The sequence below is a fragment of the Mastomys coucha genome, unplaced genomic scaffold (assembly GCF_008632895.1).
Source record: "Mastomys coucha isolate ucsf_1 unplaced genomic scaffold, UCSF_Mcou_1 pScaffold15, whole genome shotgun sequence".
Taxonomy (NCBI): Eukaryota; Metazoa; Chordata; class Mammalia; order Rodentia; family Muridae; genus Mastomys; species Mastomys coucha.
In genome coordinates this window covers 46,868,908-46,889,277 of record NW_022196897.1, presented here as the reverse complement: position 1 = coordinate 46,889,277, position 20,370 = coordinate 46,868,908, and the positions used below count along the sequence as shown (strand labels likewise).

Here is a 20,370-nt window from a genome sequence, read left to right as displayed (position 1 = left end):
CCTTTAAAATAACCCCCTCTCAGGCCCATTGTGAGGATTAGTTTGTACCTTGTTTCTACAGTATGCATTATGAATCTTTTATGTAGAGGAATGATATGTGACTTTTAGTGTCTGTCCCTTTTCACTCACAGTTATCCATACACAACAATACATACTCTACTCCTTGTTCTGGCCAAATGCTGTCTCAATTTATAAACCTGTTTATTTTCAAGGTATAAATGGGTCAGTTAATGGAAACAGTGCAGCATCTGTACTTGGTGTCAATACATCTGTACTATCCACTCCTGCTTCAAGTTCCATGGGACAGAATCAAAGCACAAGCTCAGGTGGAGGAAACCTAAAATGTCATCAGGAACAAAACAAAAGTCAGCCTGTGGACGCCAGAGCCGACAAAATCAAAGATAAGGTAAGCTGTTTTCTGAAGAACAAGTACAAAGTGGATCAGTATATAAGGGAAATATTTTAGAAGTCAGACTACCAGAAGTATATATTTTTATACTATAGTGCTGATGTTTTGGCCAGTTAAAACTCAGAGGACCTTTACAAATAATATTGGTAGTAACTGTTATGAGTCAAGCTTTTTGTTTCTTTTAGTTCTTCAATGGTGAGAATTGAACCTAGGGTCTCTCTCTCTCTCTCTTTCTCTCTCTCTCTTCCTCTCTCTCTCTCTCTCTCTCTCTCTCTCTCTCTCTCTCACACACACACACACACACACACACACACACACACACACACACACACACAACTTGCATCATGCTGCTGAGCTAGGCTTGATGGAGACATGCTAGATGCCAGGTCTATTCTAACTGCTGTACATAGTGATTTCAGTTTTCCCTGTGCATTGATGGGTGGTAGTATACATTGGAAAATAGCACTAAAGTAATTATTCTGTGAGTGGCTGAGTCAGAATTTGAAGGCAAACATGTTAACTCTAGAGTCTATAGTTTAGGGGCAAGAAAGCTAAGAAAGTGTCTGTTGTGGGAAATTTCATATAATCTCATTAGACCAATTACTCTCCCCACCCGCTCTCTCCAGCTGCTCTTAGCTCTCCCTTAGGAGTATTTCCAAGGACAGTCCTAGCACTGTAAGCAACAAGGGCCTGTTTCTGAGTTCCCCCTGGCTTCTCTGCATGTCACCCATGGAGGGACAGGACACATTGCCTTTTCTTACCTTCCGTGCTGTGTGATGCAGATGTCTTGCATCATTGGAGATCTGTCTGTATTATATTTCTAAAAGCCACTCTTCTGTACTTTTAAATTTTAAATTTTTTAAAGATTTATTTATTTTTATTTATATGAATACACTACAGCTGTCTTCAGACATACAAGAAGAGGGCATTGGATCCCATTAGAGATGGTTGTGAGCCCCCATGTGGTTGCTGGGAATTGAACTTAGAACCTCTGGAAGAGCAAGCAGTCAGTTCGCTTAACCCCTGAGCCATCTCTGCAGCCCTTGTCTGTACTTTTAAACTGTATGTCATCTGATCTAAAGTGTCCAACAGGTTCAGGACATTGCACAAAAACTTGTAAGGTGTGAATGTGAAAGAGCCTCAATTTTCTTTTCTTAGTGAAGGAGTCTGCACGGATATTGTTAAACAGATTAATACTACTCACCAAAACCTCTTATTTTGATAATGAGGAGCACATATTGAAAGTTAACTACATGTACCCCTCTTTTGCTAACTGTTCAGGCAGATCTAAGGCACTATATTGGTACATATAAAAAAACTCAATAAAAGTTACAGTATACAGAAATTGCATAGTAAGTCAAGTTTTAATCTTAGGATTTAATCATAACATAAAATTTATGATTTCATATAATCTCAAGTACTTTTAAGTAATACATGTACCAACATGTATTATGGTAACATTGCTTAATTAAGGTGAACATAATATTCTGCATTTTTACTCATTATTTTCAAGATTAAAAGCTTTATAAAGTTACCTCATTAGCTCTTTTCATGTATAGTCTGAAATTTCTTGAGATATTTTGTATGTCCATCCTTGAGGGCATAGCATTGATCATCAGAGTCACTGATAAGTACGGAGTTTTCCTGGATGGTGAGAACACATGTAGTTCTGACTAGAGTTTATAGACATATGACCTGTTTGAAAATTATCTAAGGTTGAATGTATTCTACTCTTGCAACTATATACATTTCTGTTCTGTGTAGCAAATGCCATCTTTTAAAAATGTTAAAGAATATAAAATGACTGAGCTGCTATGAACAAAGTATGCAGTGACCCCCCCCCCAAAAATTCAAGCACAAATTACAGAATTTTAATATGATCTAGCCACCATTTCACTGGTCCAGGAGTTTGTATTTAATGTTTGGATTTAGACTATCTATGCCACAAGATGAAAAGAGTTCTGAACGTATATTCTGATAATTATGTGTCTGAATGTACTTAATAGTACTGAGCTGTGGACTTAAATGTCAAATGTTTAAATTGAAAGTGCAGATTTTCTGTGGTCGTCCTGTGATGTTACTCCTTGGAGCAGTATCTGCTGCTCTTAAGATAAAACGCACTTACCCTTTTGCTCTTATCCTGAGCCCTCTGAGCAGAGGTCTCCTGGCCCACCCTTCCTTATCTCCTGGAGCTCTTTCCTAGTTCACTGTGCTGCAACTGATCTCGCTGACTCCCTTTTGACTGTGTGCAGCACGTTTCAGTTAGTGGCTTTCTCCATGGCTGTTTCCCCGTCCTGCAGTGTTCCAATGGTATATCATCATAAGTGTGCTGTCTCCCGTGAGCCTCAGTTCACACTGTACCTGATGACAGCAACCGCATCCTTGCCTGTCCCCCAGCACGTGCCTCTGTTTTATAAATGCTCTTTACACTCACAGCTTTATAAGTCATTGATTCATGTCTCCTGTTCTCACTAGCAAATTTTCTCATATCCTGAATCCCCAAAGATTTTAGCACCTGTATTTAGCAGATAATAGTCTTGAACATGTCTTTGTCTAGATACTGAACAAAAGTATACAGTGATAAATGAACATCCACCAGAGTTCTAAGAAACTCTGAGATAAAATGGAATAAAATTAGTCGTCTCTCCTTTTATTGTTTTTATGAACTCAGGATAATTTTAAAGCAGTATTTGCAAAAACAAAGCGACATTACTGATTTAATTTGCAAATAAAGCACACACTTCATTGCTAGGAGCTGTGGAAATGAAATTGTTGGTATTCAAACCTATTTCTGCTCTTTCTTGAGTGCTGCTCTAGTTCTCATAGTTGTCTCTGAGCTTTCCAGGGCTTTGTCATCCTTTTCATCAGAATCCCATTGACTGTTCATGAATGGTGATCTCCCTCCTTGTGCGTGAATGGACTCTTCTATACCCTTAAGCTTATGTACCTTCACCACCAGAAATACACATGAAGGATGTATAGTCCCCATTCCCTTGTTATCTTTACAAATAAATTGTGTATATGCAGTGTGAATGTTGAGATGAAATTCTATGTATCTATGCCATACTCGCTTGCTTTCTAGTCAGAAGCGGTCATTTCAGCTCAGGTGCATAGCTTGCCAGCTATGCTTAGATACCCATAACAGATACTGGCTCCTTTGCCAAATGGTAGATTTAACATTAATACTGTTCTTTCCGTTTGGCCTCTACCTAGCTTGTCTTTCTCGCCTTGCTATTCCTACACCACTCAGATTCAGTTTTTCATCGCCCTAGAGAGGATGAAACAGGGAAGATGCCACAGGGAATGACGAGGCCCTTAGTCCCCTGTGGGAGGCCCTTCTATGGAAACCAAAACTGCAGCTTCCGTTGGCTTTCAATTATAGAAAAATATTTCTGTCTTTTGTCCCCCAGTGCCAGTGGTCATGAAATCTGTATTTATGTGGATTGAAACTTGTAATTTATTTATTTTTTCAATAGTTCCTTCTTTGTCTGACAATAAATGCTACTGAGTGGTAGGGATTGGCTACGAGTTGTATGTCACCGTGTTGCAGTATCTTTTCAGTATCGCTTCCTATCAGTCAGCTTGTATGATGTGACCTAACTTTTTATAGTTTATCTCATGTGATGTTTATTATAGTTCATCTCACAGTATTTAATATCCATACATCCCTATACTGTGTTTAGATCTAGTCTATCTTCTCCATTCCTTCCTGCTCCAGTTTCTCCCACATTCCCCTCCCAACTCCATGTGCTTGCTGATGTGTACTTGTGCTTGTATGCACTCCTCCCCAGATGTACTCCTTCCCCTTCCTCTTCTCTTCCCTCCCCTCCTCCTCATTACCCATGTCACGTTGCCTATATGTACATGAGTGTATGATCACCCGTTGGAGCGTGAGTAACCCCTCACTGCCCGCATCCCTAAGAAAGGTACCTTTGCTTCTCCCTGTGGCCATCAGTCGCCACTAGCTTCTCAGGAAGCCCTGAAACTACAGGAGCACCTTCCCCATCATTCTGGAGCTTTTGCTGGCTTGCACTGCAGGAGGTCTTGTACATGTTGTAAGCAAGAAAGAACCTGTTTCACTACAGGCACCCACCCCTTCTGTCAGCTTTCAATACTTTTTTCCAATAAAGCCTTGAATATTTTAGAAACAGGTTTTTTTTTCTCCCTGTGTGAATTTTTCCCCCCTAAGACAAGTTTCACTATGAAGCCCTGGCTGGCCTGGATTCACTATGTACACTAGGATAGTCTGAAATTGATAGAGATCCTCCTGCCTCTGCCTTCTGAGTACTGAGTTGATAGGAAATATTTTTATAAAGGTTTCACTCCTCACCACCACTCCAGAAATCTTTTGCTGTCTGCCTTGTCTTCTGGCTATCACTCAGAACTGGATGCCATTGTTTGCTTTTATACTAACAATCTCTTCCCCTTCCTCTCACATATGCACAAAGATTCACTGTGTCACACAGTTATAGTGGGTGCCTGAAAAAGCCTGGCCTGTCTTAGGTCAAAGTCTGTCTGCTTACTACTACATATCAAATCTGTGTCATTATTTTGTGAGCGGTTTTGAATGGTGCACTATTTGAAGCACAGCTGTGATGTAAGTAACTCTACATATGTACAATATTTATAGATTTATATTTTAACTGTTCTACATATGTCAGTGTCTACTGTTAAAGCCATATTTTATGCTCTACGTATAGGAATACAACTTTTATATTAAACAACAGAATTATTTGATATAAATTTTTTGTTTGTTTGTTTGTTTGTTTGTTTGAGACATTTTCTCTGTGTAGCCCTGGCTGTCCTGGAACTCACTCTGTAGACCAGGCTGGCCTTGAACTCAGAAATCGGCCTGCCTCTGCCTCCCAAGTGCTGGGATTAAAGGCGTGTGCCACCACTACCCGACTTCGATATAGTTTTAAATTGAAGAGTATAGGGATTTTTCTCAGGTTACAAAACTCCCTACTTCATAACATTTTTTTAAATGACTTTTTTCTAAACAGATTAATAGGGCAGATACATTCAGTGACTAGTCATGTCAAAATTTACAAATTATAATGATGATGTCCTGTCAGATAAGTTAGCTAATAATAACCCTTATGGCATGTGCTTTCTCTGTTGAAAATGGTGCATTAATATTGAAGATATCATTTGAAAACTAAAAGAGCATGCCTTCTACTGAAGCCTGAATTCATTTTTAAAGAATAGTCTTGACAAATAATGACTCTTTCTCTAGAAACCAAGGAAGAAGGCTATGGAAAGTTCTAGCAACAGTGATAGTGACTCAGGCACATCGTCAGACACCTCAAGTGAAGGCATTAGCAGCAGTGACTCAGACGATCTGGAAGAGGAAGAGGAAGAAGATCAAAGTATTGAGGAGAGTGAAGACGAAGATTCTGACTCAGAGAGCGAAGCACAACACAAAAGTAACAACCAGGTCTGTTTTACTTGCATGCAGAGCTCATGGCCAGTGCAGTCGGAGACCTCTTTTCCATTCTGTGCCCGTTCTTCACCTTCAGTCCTTTCATCCAGAACGCTACCTTTAAGGGTGTTTGGTTATGTTTTAGGGAGCTTTGTGTCATGTCTCTGTCATTAGTGATTAGCAGAACTTTCTCAAGGATTTAAAATTTTATTTCCAGGTGCTATTACATGGTATTACAGACCCAAAAACAGATGGACAGAAAGCGACTGAAAAAGCCCAGGAAAGAAGAACACACCAGCCATTACCTCCTGTGTCTGAGTCCCAGACGCACCCATCATTCCAGTCCCAGCAGAAGCAGCCTCAGGTTCTGTCACAGCAGCTTCCATTTATTTTCCAAAGCTCTCAGGCAAAGGAGGAGTCTGTGACCAAACACACCAGTGTAATACAATCGACGGGACTGGTGTCCAATGTGAAACCTTTGTCTTTGGTAAATCAAGCCAAAAAGGAAACTTACAGGAAACTCATAGTTCCTTCTCCTGATGTACTTAAAGCAGGGAATAAAAATACCTCTGAAGAATCTAGTTCTTTGACCAGTGAATTGCGATCCAAACGGGTAAGCTAAATATCATGTACACAAGAAGTTTACTGCTAGAAGCCAAGTGGGGCTAGGGTGTACGATTAGTGGAGCGCATCCTTGAGCACGGAGCATGGCACTGGGATGGAGGAGAGGAGAAAAGGCTTTGTTGTGAGAAAAGATTTTTGTTTGAGGAGAAAAGATTTTGTTGAGTGGCAGAGGTTTTATACTCACATACATACCTGTCTCCCGAGCTTCTGAAACACTGCTGTGTCATCCTGCCTCCACCCCCATGCTCTCCTGTATTGGTAGTAAGAGTCTATTATAATCGAGGAAGGATTTGTTTTATAGTTACTTTGTTTAAAATTAATGCCTCTTTGTTTTACTAACACTGTGTTCTGTGTTGAAAGAATTAACTCTTACATAAATTTCTTTTACTCTTAGAATTTACAGATTGTTAAATATAAATTTTAAATATAAATACATTTATATTTTATAGATGTGTACTCATTAAATATATTTATTAAATATATTGTATATTTTATATATAACACATTATATATAATAATGTGTTTTTAAAATATATAAAAACCCTTTTTACCATTAGTATGGTAGTGTATTCCTATATTTCTGTTGATTTTAGTTTTTAATTTTCTATGTCTGTGGATTGTGTGTTTGGTGTGCAGGTGATTCTGTCTGCATGAGTATGGAGCCCAGAGAGGGATGTCAGATGCGCCACTCTTTCAAGCTCCACTTCATTCGTTTGAGATAGAGTGTAGAATTAGCTTGGCAGTTGGCTAACCTGAAGCTCCCCAGCTCTTTCTCCCTGCCCTACCAGAACTGTCCTTTTGAATTTACAGTAGCTGACATTTTAAGTGGCTTCTGGAGATTTGAACTCAGGTCCTCATGATTGCAGAGCAAGCCACCTTAGCCACTGAGCCATATCCATAACTCTGGCTATTGATTTTTAAGTGCCAACCTACATTTACTCATTAATTAATTAATATCATATTTTAGTGTTACTAATGCTCTTAGCTCCATTTACAAGTGATAAATTTAAGATTTATAGAATTAATCTTATATAACTCAATTTAATAATTCAGTTCTTTATAGAAACTCTCACAGGACCATATTTGTGATGTAGTTAAAATCCAAATGACAGCTATTTGGTACTAGAATCCTTATTCGTTTCTCATTTCTTTGTTTACACTTTTGTTGATTGTGTGTGGGTATGTGTCCATGTACACATATGTGCATGAGCCCTAAAATATGTGGGAACCATTTCTCTTCTGCCATGTAGGTCCTGGGAATCAAAGTCAGGTTCTCGGGCTTAGTGGCAGGCCTGGCTGTCTGCTAAGCCACCTCACTGCCCTACAGCCCTCATTGTTAACAATATAACAAGCTGCATTTTCTTTTTTAAAAAAAGAAAGAAAGGATGAAAGAGAGAAAGAAAGAAAGAGAGGAAGAAAGAAAGGAAGGAAGAAAGAAAGAAAAAGGAAAGAGAGAAAAAGAAAAAATTCCCTATGTTCTGTATTCTCAACTCATGATGTTATGAACTAGATCAAAGAAACAAATGATCTGAATAAATTTTGAGGTTCTGAAGCCAGATTTTGAATTAGATCATCTGAGAAAGTTTAAGAAAAATATTTTGTGAAAGAAATTAAACCAGACTGTTGTAGTAGAGCTAAAAGCTTCCTTGATAACTGAGATGTGTAGCCAGATGCAGTAGGCACGGATCTAAGAGTGACCAGTGATCTGGATATAACTTGTAATGCACTCCTCAAACACAGCAAGTATTATCAGCACCAGACAATTTCCTTTCTAAGCCAAATAAGTTAAGAATTACACTGTCTGGCTTTAAACTTTCATTAATGTATTATTTCATTTTTAGATATATAAATTCACAGAGCTATCTCTGAGTTACTTTTATTCCAAACAAGTACTTGCTTTTGGTTTCCATAATGTTGTTATAAATAATTCTTTAAAATAATTCCCTGCTAGGGCGATGCTCTTTGAGAACAACCAACCACTTGCTGGGTGAGAGAGACAGCTGAGTTTGCATTCTTGGCGCCTACATAAGAAGCCAGACCTGGTCCATGTGTGACGGTAGCATACCACTGTGGGGAGTGGAGATTGGAGGATTGCTTGAGCTTGCCATCTGCTAGCCTACCTAGCTCCACATTCAACAAGCAATCCTGTCTCGAAAGAATCAAGCATAAAACAATAGAGGAACTCAATCAATGTCCTCCTCTGGCCTGTGCAATGCAGCAGTGCACAAATGTGTACATACACGTGTACCACATACAAAAATAAACTATGTAATTATATGGTTACTGAAAAGCCATTTATTAAACAGGTTAAATAGCTGGAGAGATGGCTCAGTGGTTAAGAACACTGATGGCTCTTCCAGAGGTCCTGAGTTCAATTCCCAGCAACCATAAGGCTCACAACCATCTGTAATGGGATCCGTTGCTCTCTTCTGGTGTGTCTGAAGACAGCTACAGTGTATTCATGTACATAAAATAAGTAACAAATAATTTAAATGGGTTATATATTCCCTTAATGAACGAAAGCTAGGATCATTACACATACAGTCCTATGTCTATACTAAATCATGTAAAGAAACTCTGTAAGACTCAGGTTAAAGTCACTTGCTATTACTGTATCAAACGAAAGTTCAAAGTTAAAGGGGTTTACAACAGGCATTCTAATTAAAATTTTATGTTTTTACTGTATAAAGACCATTCCAAAAGTATACATAAGTTACTTAAATGATAATAATTAATTGCAAATAGTTAAGCAAACACTTTTTTCCTTTATGTATGAATGTCTTGTATTTCTGTGTAATGTGTGTGTGTGTGTGTGTGTGTGTGTGTGTGTGTGTGTGTGTGTGTGTGTGTCCAGGTCTGGTGTTTGCATAGACATCTGATCCCCTGGAACTGGAGTTACATATGGTTGGGTATAAGCTACCTGTGGATGCTGTGAACCAAATCTGCATTTTCTGCAAGAACAGCAAGTGTTCTTAACCACTGATCATCTCTTAATCATCTCTCAAGCCATGTGATTAGATTTGTATTAGATTCAGCTCTAAATGATGTTATCTGTACACCTCATTTACTGTTACAGAGCATTTTGTCAATACTTTTCTTGATATAGTTTTCTTTATAGAGTACTTTATAACATACTGAGCTTTGCTTACTTTTTACGACAGTCTTTTTTGTTCCATGCTACCTGCTATTCTTTGGCCTTATCCTTAGTCTATGAACTTCTGACTTATTTTCTATCATTAATTCCTTCAGTGCTTACATTGTGAACATGTAATTTAAATTAATAAGTATAAATTCATTGTATATAGACATGGAGTAGAATTTGATAGACCTATGTAAGTCAGGTCTGATCTGTAGGATATTTTGTATTTGCTGAAACTAAGACAAGGGACAGAGAAGTAGGGCATTGGGTGTAGGGTGACACCTCAGCCTGTCTCTCCCCATATGCCATGTGGGTAATTGATGCTCTGAAACAGCGATTGTACACACTATTTTTAGACCCTTTCCTAACATCATGTATGCTCTTAAGATTAACTGACAGTAGCCTTGGGATAAATGCAATAATCTTTTTGTTTATTCCTGTTAACCTGTGGGTATAAACTTATGGTATAAGAGTCTTTAGAATTATAGCAAGGAGCGGTTGCTGAAAATTAAAATAGGAATGTACGGTGTATGATTTCCTTTCATTGAACCATGTAGTCTAATATTAGAAGGAATCATATATTAGTAAAAGGGTTATTATATGCCAGCTGTATTCTAAGAGATACAACACATTGGAGTTTTCTGTCAGAAAATTGTATCACAGATTTATAAAGGTATTTTATCTGAGAATCATAGTATATACACCAAAGGGACATATTGAATAAATAACTAATTAACATTTTCCTGGGGGTTGCTTTTTGTATGAATATAGTAGCATTTGTTTACAAAGAATTATTTGAGTAATGTAATTTTTCTGCTGTGTGTCTGCTTTGGCTGTATTGAGCTAGAATGGACAGCATGTGTACTCGATAACCAAGGGCATTGGAAGAGCGGGGTCAGCTCCCCTCAGAGTGGAGTTGTGGTTGGTTAGGAGCTATCATCTAGGTTCTAGGAACTGACCTGTTGCCTTCTGCAAGAGCAATAAATGCTCTTAACCAACAAAATAAACCAGGCAGTGGTGGCACACACCTTTAATCCCAGTACTCGGGAGGCAGAGGCAGGTGGTTTTTCCATAGTTTGAGGCCAGCTTGGTTGACAGAGAGAGTTACAGGATAGCCAGGGCTATACAGAGAAACCCTGTCTTGAAAAACAAAACAAATTAACAAAATATATTTTAATAATTCTAAATCATTATATATTATCTCAATTATAACAGTAAAATCTACATGTTTTTTATTATCAAGTAGTTCCTTTTTAAAGATTTAATTATTTTCTTATTATACTTGAATGGAGTTTTTTTTTTCTGCATGCATGCCTGTGTACTGCATGTGTGCCTGGTACCCAGGGAGACTAGAAGAGTTTATGGGAACCTCTGTACTTGAATTACGGACAATTGTGAGCCACCATATGTATATCTGCTGGAAATTAAAGTAGGTCCTCTAGAAGAGCAGCCGGTAGTCTTAAATAAATTTAGCCCCTGAACTACTATTTCAGATTTTTAATATCTGGTTTTTAATTTTTACTTATAGAAGTAAATTTTGTGAATTTCTTGTCTAAAAATTTTCCCAAGATCATTGTATTTCACTTGTTTTTCCTCCCATGCTGGATATTGAACCCAAGAACCTTGTGCATGCTGGGAATAATCAGTTATTGACCTAGACCCAGTTCCTAGTTGACCCACCAGTACCTTAAATTTTTGCTTTGAAAATAACCTGAATATGATGGCTCATGTCTCTAATGTCAGCTGAGGCTGAGGTAAGAAAATTGTAGTGTGTTGGAGGAACCTTGGGTAATCATGTGCTTAGGGTGACCTGGACTCTAGAATAAGAGTCTATCTCGAGGCCAGCCTGGTCTACAGAGTGAGTTCCAGGATAGCCAGGGCTATACAGAAAAACCCTATCTGGAAAACCCCCCCCCCCAAAAAAAAAAAAAAAGTCTATCTCTAAAAGCAAGAAACAAACAGAACATTTTTCTCCCTCAGAAACTCACTTTGTAATCTAGAGTTCTTAGTCTCAGGTGTGTTTCAAGAACAGGGCTCTAGATAATGTTTCTGGCAGACCATAAGTGAGAATTTCTGCTTCGGAAATTTAAATGAAATTTAAATTTCAGAAACTTAGCTGTTTAAAGCATTATACACATAGACCTGTCTAAACTGTATCTACTTAGAGAACCAAGTGTTTGGCTCACATGCTATAATCCCAGAATTTGAGAGTTGGAGTTCAAGCCAACTTAGCCTATCTACTAATTCATCATGGCATATCAGTCAGGTAGAGCACCCGGGGATGGAGTGAGGAATGTTTCTGTCCAAGAGGCATGTGGAAAACTGCTGAGTTAGATAGAGCTCCAAGTATGGACAGTGTTTCATGCTCCTGTGTTCATGTAGACAAATGATTTTAGCAAAATGTGGGAGGAGGAAGGTGCCAGGTGACTCTGGCCTTAGCGGTCGCCCGGCCAGCTAGAAAGCTGCCTAGTGACCAACCATGAAATGATTTGCATGTAACTGAGTTGGGAAGGTTGATAGGGCTTCCTGAAGCTGATCAAAGAAAACTAATGAAATACAAAGTTTACACTCATATATGGTATCTATTAGGAGCCAGAAAGGAAGAATTAACAGCATGTCCTAAATTTGAGCTATATTTCATGAAAGAATCCAAAGACAGTGTAATGGAGTACTTGTTTTTGTTTTGAGTTTTTGGAGGGGGAGGGAGACAGTTTCCGGGTTTCAGGACTGTGTTATTGTGAACATGAGAGCAGCAGTCAGGAGAGGGGACAGTCAAGAGGCATGTGTGTAGAGTGGCTAAAAGAGATGAGAGTGTGAACACATGTCTAAGAAAGGTCTGACAACGCCTTGCTGTTGCTGACATCCTTTTCCCCAGGCCTGGACGGCATAGTGTAAGGAAGCAGTCTCTGGCTCTTGGTCTTCTCATTTTGTTTTCAACTTGTGTTTCACCAGGAACAATATAAGCAGACATTCCCATCACAAGTAAAGAAACAAGAGTCGGGGAAGAGCCTGAAGAAGGTTATTGCAGCTTTGTCAAATACGAAAGCGACCTCCAGCTCACCAGCACATCCAAAACTCCCACTAGATAGCAACCACCCTAATCCGTTTTTGACAAATGCACTTTTAGGGAATCACCAACCAAATGGAGTCATTCAAAGTGTCATTCAAGAAGCTCCGTTAGCACTAACTACCAAAACGAAAATGCAGAACAAGATTACCGAAAATGTCTCAAGCAGCACCCCGTTCTCCTCACCTGTCAATCTGAGCACGAGTGGGCGGAGAACACCCTGCAGTCAGACTCCAGCGCTGCCACTGCCCTCCGCCTCGCCCATCCTGCACAGCGGTGGTGGGAAGGAGAAGCGGGTCAGTGGTGATGCAGCTCCACTCAAAGCGCACCATCACACCCATCCGGCAGCGGCGGTGGCGGCGACCTTGGTGGAACAGTTTAGAGGAACAGATTCAGACATTCCCAGTAGTAAAGAATCTGAGGATTCAAATGAGGATGAGGAGGAAGACGATGAGGAAGAAGACGAAGAGGATGATGAAGATGATGAGTCTGATGACAGTCAATCAGGTTATTTTCTGCTTTACCTTTTAAAGTTTGTTTTTAAGTGTATGAACCAGAAAGTTTTCTAAAAAGTCTTAATTTTCATACTTCGAATCACTGTCACTCACTGATTAAGTCAATAAAGCTTAAAATTGGTACTGAAATTCTAAGTTAAATCTTAGATTGTCGTGCTAGCTTCGGCAGCACATATACTAAAATCTTAGATTGTCGTTCACCTGGCATTAATGACTAATTGTAAAGTGCTGGTGCATGAATCAAGCAGTTTTATCAGGTTGCTGAATTTCCATTTCATCGTAACCACTTACACAGTGCAATTCTTATGTTTTCAAAAATAATTTTAAGCCAGGTAGTGGTGGTGACTCATGCTCTTAATCCTAGCTTTGGAAACACACAGGCAGATCTCTGAGTGCAACACCAAGAGACCCTGTCTTGAAAAAACAATAATAATAATAATAATAATAATAATAATAATAACAACAACAACAACAGCTAATAATTTTGACTAATGTTAGCCACACATGCCTTTAATCCCAGCACTTACGAGGCAGAGGCAGGTGGAGTTCGAGACCATCCTGGTCTACAGAGTGAGTTCCAGGGCAATCAGGGCTTTACAGAGAAACCCTGTCTGAGGCGGGGTGGGGAGTGAGTGGGTGGATTATAGTTCATCTAGAATTTCATTCAATGTATTTTGAACATACCTTGTCCCTTTCTCATTCCTCATCATGCCCCATCCCTTTCCCCAACGTTTTCTCCAATACCTCTATCAAGGCCAGTTAGTGCTGACCAAATATCCTTGGATGTGGTTTATTTTTACTTATTAAAACATTTTTTAATAAGTAAATTACTTTACTTATTACAACATTACTAGGTTTCTTTAAAATGAAAATTTTTGCGCCATGGTCATTTAAAAAGAACCAAAACCTTAAGTCACTTTTGATTTCAGGATTTATTAAGTAACATAGGGTCATGATTTTATGCCTTGACTTAATTTACTCTCTCTAGTGGTTTTATTTTGTTTGTTTGTTTGTTTTATAAATAGAGATTACTTTTAAACTCATAAAATGAAAAATAACTTAAGATATAAATGCAGAAATTATACAAATTTGTATGTATTTATGTTTGTATGTGGATTTGTTGCTGGTCTGACAGAATTTTTTTAGTAACTAATGTGAATAGGAAAATAGTCCTTATACAGTTTAACATTCTAATAATGTAAAATCCTGAAAGGCACTGACTGTATTCAGGACTTTTTAAAAACTTTTATTGAGCGCCATCTTGGGCAATAGGACCAGACCAAACAGTGCCACCTCGATGCTGTCTGGGCACCTTCGCAGTATAATCCTATGTTTATCCTGTGTTCAACCCAGTCCTGTATTGTCACATGCTAGAGGAGTATGTGCTAACTAACAATGTATTAACTTCACAGACTTCACAGCCAGGACAGACCTGCCTCCCTCAGCTTGTCTCATGTCTTACATAGCTAGTTCTATGAGCATAGTTTGTGAATCTTCCAAAGCTCAATGAAGTCTTTATCTGAATTGAAAAACTACAGCTAAGAAAGCAAACACAAAACCAAAACCACTCCCTAGGAAAAAAAATATTTTTAAATGCAGAATCACAGGTGGAAAGTTGCTGGTAGTTCCAGGAGAGAGAGCTGAGCAAGGAGACTCCATACTCCTGGGGCCCGCCAGTGTCCCTCCTGTTACCCACGGTTTCTCCATTGAGTGTAAAGTAATTCCGAAAGCCTTAAGCAGAACTGAAATATCAATAGTGCCGTGTGGGGACTTTTTTATGATTTAAATGTTAAAACTGGTGGTTTGAAGAGAGATTTGAGGAACTGTAGTCTATATACACTTTACTCAAATAGCTTATAAGACTGTGATTTTAATATTTGCACTTCCTCTTGGGAAATCGCTTATAAGATTCCTTGAATCTTCAGTCGCAAACAGTGGCTGTGAAATACTCCCCTAGGTGCAAACTGCCTGTGATTGGTTATGACATAGTTGTAATATACCAGTGCTTCTTTACTTCCCAGAATCAGATAGTAATTCAGAATCAGATTCAGAAGGCTCAGAAGACGACGATGAGAAAGACCAGGAGGAATCAGATAGTGACACTGAAGGCGAGAAACCTGCCGTGAACCTGACTCAGACAAGCTCCTCTGCCAAAAGCCCTCCCTCCAGTCTCACAGCGCACTCAGCACCTCACCTCCACATAGGAAGCCCCCCAGGCTCTGCTCCTGCTGCCCTGTGCTCTGAGTCCCAGCCTCCTGCTTTTCTTGGCACTTCTTCTTCCACACTCACTTCAAGTCCACACTCTGGTACCTACAGTTTATTTTTATCAATGTAACTTAAAAATCAGACTGCAGCAACGATTGCTATTTGCACAGGTTTCTGGAGACAATCTCGTTGTAATCATACATTGTGTCTAGATTTTAACCACTGAGCCATCTCTCCAGCCCTCAAATCATTTACTAAGTGCATTAGTATTTTACCTCCTGGAACTGGAGTCACAGACAATTATAAGCTGTCATGTGGGTGCTGAGAATTGAACCCAAGTCCTTTGGAAGAGCAGCCAGTGCTCTTAACCAACATCTAGATTGTAAATTGGCCACGAAACATGTATTTAAAAGACTTAATCTATTGCCTGATATTTTAATTTTTTCCCTGTGATTTCTATTTTAAGATTGTAATTAATGATCCGTCTTGATTTTTGAATCCTTACTTTTTTTATGTTCATCCTTTATTTTAGAGTTGGATTTTTTTGTGCTTTATATGAAGTTACTTGGACAATTAAATGCCTACACACTCACTATATAGTCTAAATTATTTTTTTGAGTGAATGGCATTCTTAGTCAATAGCATGTGATCTTCCTGTTTGATTTATTTATAAACTTGTAGGCATTTTCATTAATAAGTTCCATTTAATAATCCAATATTGATAATATTCTCATTAAGTAACTAAGAAAGTATGAGTTTGTTTAGTATTTGCTACTGTTTTACTTAGTCTACTCTGATTGACACTTTCTACTTTGCTTTTGTTTGCTTTTATTTGCAATAATCAAGCATGATGTCCTACTCATTTAATATATGTTGGTCTTTGTGTAACCTATATTTTGCCTTTAAAATGTTCGTATAACCACAGTCCTCTCCTGTGCGGCTTTAATTAATTAATTAATGGCCCAGGACTGTTTTGGGCCATAGATATATATGCACGTAGAAATTAAATTGTCTTTAAATATTCGAACCAACCTTTAGAATTTGTAGCAACTATCTAAAAAGCCATAGACTTCCAAATAAGACAGTGAATGGGCTTTTGAAACCCAGCAGCTTCCTTCCCTCCTTGTCGGCTTTCCTACTAATTCTATAGGAGAAAAGCTGCAGTGTTACTGCTGTAGAGAAAGCCCAGTGTCTGTTATAGGCCAGAAGGGAAAAAAACTTGTATTATGTAGTATGCTCAGTTGAAAAACAACTAGAAATAATGCAGTTTCCATGAATATATGAGTAATCTATCATTAAAACATGTATAGACTTTCTGAACTATTAGACAGCTGTCCTTTGTATACTGAGCATTCACATTCTGGCTGCCTTTTCTTAAAGGTACATCCAAACGAAGAAGAGTGGCAGATGAGCAGGAGCTGCACATCCCTCTGGACTATGGGTAGGCAGCTGTCCTACATGTTTCCATTCTCACCTCTCTACATAGTCATAGATTAGAGAAGAAGAGCTATAACAAGGGCCAAAATGTTGACTTTCAAGAAAACCAAAAGTGTACCTAGTATGAAGGTGATGAAGTTTATGCATGGTTCAGACGGGCTCCTATGACTGAACCTGCAGCTAGTCCACTGTCAAAGAGCAGGAGCCATTATATCAATAGGCTGCCAAGGCAAAGGACAGTGAAGGATGTTGGAACAGCAGCAATAGTCAAGGGGAGGTTAGTTTAACGGGTTCTAGTTACAAGGAGCTGTTTAGATAGTGTGTATACATGGAAAGGCATGTATGTGCTCTCCATACTTGGAGCTTTCTGCTCTTACACAATTTACATACCTTTTCCTACTACTTGAATGCCTCATTCTAGCCTGATTTCTATAATACTTGACAGTTGAATGTTTCCAAGTCAAGTCTTTAATTTTGTCAGTGAATTGGTTAGCTTAAAAAGATGTAATTCATTTCAATAATAGATATATTTGGATTATATGATTGGGTGTCTTTGTTTTCATTTTTTTAATGTTTTCTGAATATTATGTGTACTTTTTTCAACTTTTTAAAGTAAACATCTTTAAATTAAGTATCTTATAATACTCTTTTAAAAAAAAATCCTATAGCTGGCAGAGAGAGACAAGGGTGAGAACCTTTGGTGGGCGCCTTCCAGGAGAAGTTGCATATTATGCTCCATGTGGAAAGAAGCTCAGGCAGTGCCCTGACGTGATAAAGGTAAGTACTTCTCTCCACCTTCCACGGATCTGCTTCTGATTAAGCATGCTAATGCACAGGGAAAATGCACTTCTTTGTCAGATGGAGCTCCTTGATATAAAGTGGTCTCTTGTATGGGTCTGATGTGTTTAACCTAAATTGTTCTCCCAAATATAGCCTCATCGTGGAATTTTCAAAACATTAGTGTCTTGAAAGCTAGCTGCACATCAAAGCTGGCTTGTAATTATTAAGACCTGAGGTGGAAAAATGTAATTTTTTTTTCCAGTATGTCAGCAGCAATTGATGGAGTAATGAATATGACAAAGGGCAATTTTAGCTTCAGTATAAAACTAGAAAAGGTTTTCAATAGACCGCAGGATCCGCCTTTTAAAGAAGTCTTTGAACCAGAAGTAGTACCTTAACGTAAATGAAGTAAATTTACTCTAAGAGAGTGACTTTTCTTAACTCACTCTTACAGTTAGACATACAATGTTCTGATAGTCATTCACCAAGACCTTGGTATACTGTTTGAGCAACAGAGAGCTTTATGTTATAGATGTTTTTCATATTTAAGTAAAACTTTTCTGCTTATTAATTCCACCAACAATTTTGTACTTTATATAAGTATAAGAAATCTATAGTGTTAGCATGAAGTTTTACCCCAATAAGGTAAAATAGTTTTAGAAAAAACAATTTGAATTGACAATTCATGAGACACTATAAAGAGAGCTTTGAAAGCCACATGGTGTGTGGACAGGATCTGATCCATTTGATCACACTATGTTGTGTGATCCATTGTTAACACTTTTTTTTTTTTAATTTGGCAAGTTGAGATCCTTAGTATTTAGTGAGTAGAAATTCTATTTTTTTTTTTTTAGATACTTTCTTTATTTACATGTCATATGATTTCCCCTTTCCCATTTTCCCCTCCAAAAGGAATTTACCTTTAAATTCATTATGCACATTTGTGAATTAAATGTACAACCTTATACTCTCCAAAAACAACATCCAGGAAAGCCTCCCTCATCTCTGTGATCTCTCCTTACAGATTGTCCCCTTGACCCTTGTATTTACCTGTAAATGCTTATTAACTTCCTGTTACTATTTATGAGCCCCATTGAAAAAGTCTCTGATTTAGGGAGTGATGAAATTTAGATTCTTGTTAGCTATTTTCATTTGATTTCTCCATTTATCATATACAAACAATAATATTTCTGCCTCATGAGATTATGGTAAATTTAACATGAGATAATTCGCAAGAAAATGTTTCACATAGGTTCAGGTGGTCAGCAAAGTAGAGAAGACACTTCTTTTCTTGATTGAGGCTCTTCCTCTTTGGGCCAACTTTAAAGTGCAGAAATATTTTTTGTTTGTTTGTTTTCTTTTGTTTTGCTTCATTTTGTTTCAGATTTTTGAGACAGGGTTTCTCTGTGCACTCCTGGCTGTCCTGGAACTCGCTGTTTTATTTCTTTTTCAGGAACTACCATTTTCTCTGTTTAAAGGGAGGTATTTCTGTCTGGTCCTAGACTTTAGTGCAGGGCGTTAGATTGCTGAGAAGGAAGATTAAGCAAATCCCACCAAGGTCACAGAGCCACAGGATGGCAGAGCTGTGAGTAAGGGTGTGTGAGTCAGCCTAGGGACCAGTGAATGAGTGAGCAATCAAGCTGGAGCTACAGATTTGGAAAAGTGCTTCCTGCAAAACCCTCTCCCATTGTCCTGAGAATCACGTGCCCTGTTCAGCTTTATTGTCTCCTTAGTGCTACTTTACAAGACCAAAAAAAAATCTTTTTTTTTTTTTTTTTTTGGTTTTTTGAGACAGGGTTTCTCTGTATAGCCCTGGCTGTCCTGGAACTCACTCTGTAGACCAGGCTGGCCTCGAACTCAGAAATCTGCCTGCCTCTGCCTCCCAAGTGCTGGGATTAAAGGCGTGTGCCACCACCGCCTGGCTTAATTTTTTTTTAATTTCCACATATAAGTGTATTTTAGGGTTCCTTATTTTGAATTATTAAAGTTTAATATTTTTATTTCATCCCAGTTTGTCACCAGATTTTTTTCTTTTTAAACTTAATGAGCCACAGTATCTTTTAATATACTCCCTACATACTAACTTATTGGTTAATGCAAACATTTTGGAAGGCAAAAACATTTAGAAATTCTTATTTTTGATGTTTGGTTCATGTTTCAGATCTTTACTTGTTTTATTTATAACAAAATTGTCTTGATGTTTTTTATTTCAATAGGTCTTTGTTCTGAGAGGAAAGTTAATTATTATTCAATACATGAAGGATTTCTGTTATTGTATCAATAATAATTAGACTTAATCTATAAAGCCTCATTACACAGAGCAGAATGTTCTTTGATATTCATTCACTTTTTATTAAACACAATCAGTGTTCTTCCAAATGCATAGTGTCTTGTTGAAATCAATTCCAGTTAAGCACTTAGATGAGTTACTGAAGCTGTCACATGCTCAGCTAACATATTACAGAGTATACAGGGAAAAACCACAAATTCTGAGATCACTTTTTAGTTCAGAAAAAAATTAGTAACTGAAATTTATCTTTAAGGTCCTTTGAGAGTGCTGTGATTAAAGGTATCCAATAGAATATTTTACTTAATTAGAAATGTACATGCTTTCAAAATTCTTAGAGGTACAAAGCCATATATATTTCTTTATATTATTATGATCTATATGTTTAAGCATTGGATTAATTGGAAATTTATATAATTATGCAAGAATTTTCTATGAAAATTAACAGATACCATCATTTTGTTGAGTACCTGACATCAAGAGTT

General features: G+C 38.0%; 1 protein-coding gene across 21 annotated transcripts in view; it reads left to right on the top strand.

Annotated features, from left to right (window-relative positions):
* Window positions 1-20,370, top strand: part of Baz2b (bromodomain adjacent to zinc finger domain 2B) — a 308,453-nt gene that overhangs the window by 230,444 nt on the left and 57,639 nt on the right. For 19 of the 21 annotated variants that reach the window (XM_031370349.1, XM_031370355.1, XM_031370356.1 and 16 more), the window contains 7 exons: window positions 213-406; window positions 5,646-5,846; window positions 6,049-6,444; window positions 12,547-13,168; window positions 15,198-15,482; window positions 16,762-16,822; window positions 17,487-17,595. In XM_031370349.1, the coding sequence (XP_031226209.1) occupies window positions 213-406; window positions 5,646-5,846; window positions 6,049-6,444; window positions 12,547-13,168; window positions 15,198-15,482; window positions 16,762-16,822; window positions 17,487-17,595 (1,868 nt within the window). The remainder of the gene's footprint in view (window positions 1-212; window positions 407-5,645; window positions 5,847-6,048; window positions 6,445-12,546; window positions 13,169-15,197; window positions 15,483-16,761; window positions 16,823-17,486; window positions 17,596-20,370) is intronic. The other 2 variants (XM_031370366.1, XM_031370367.1) reach the window with 1 other exon arrangement.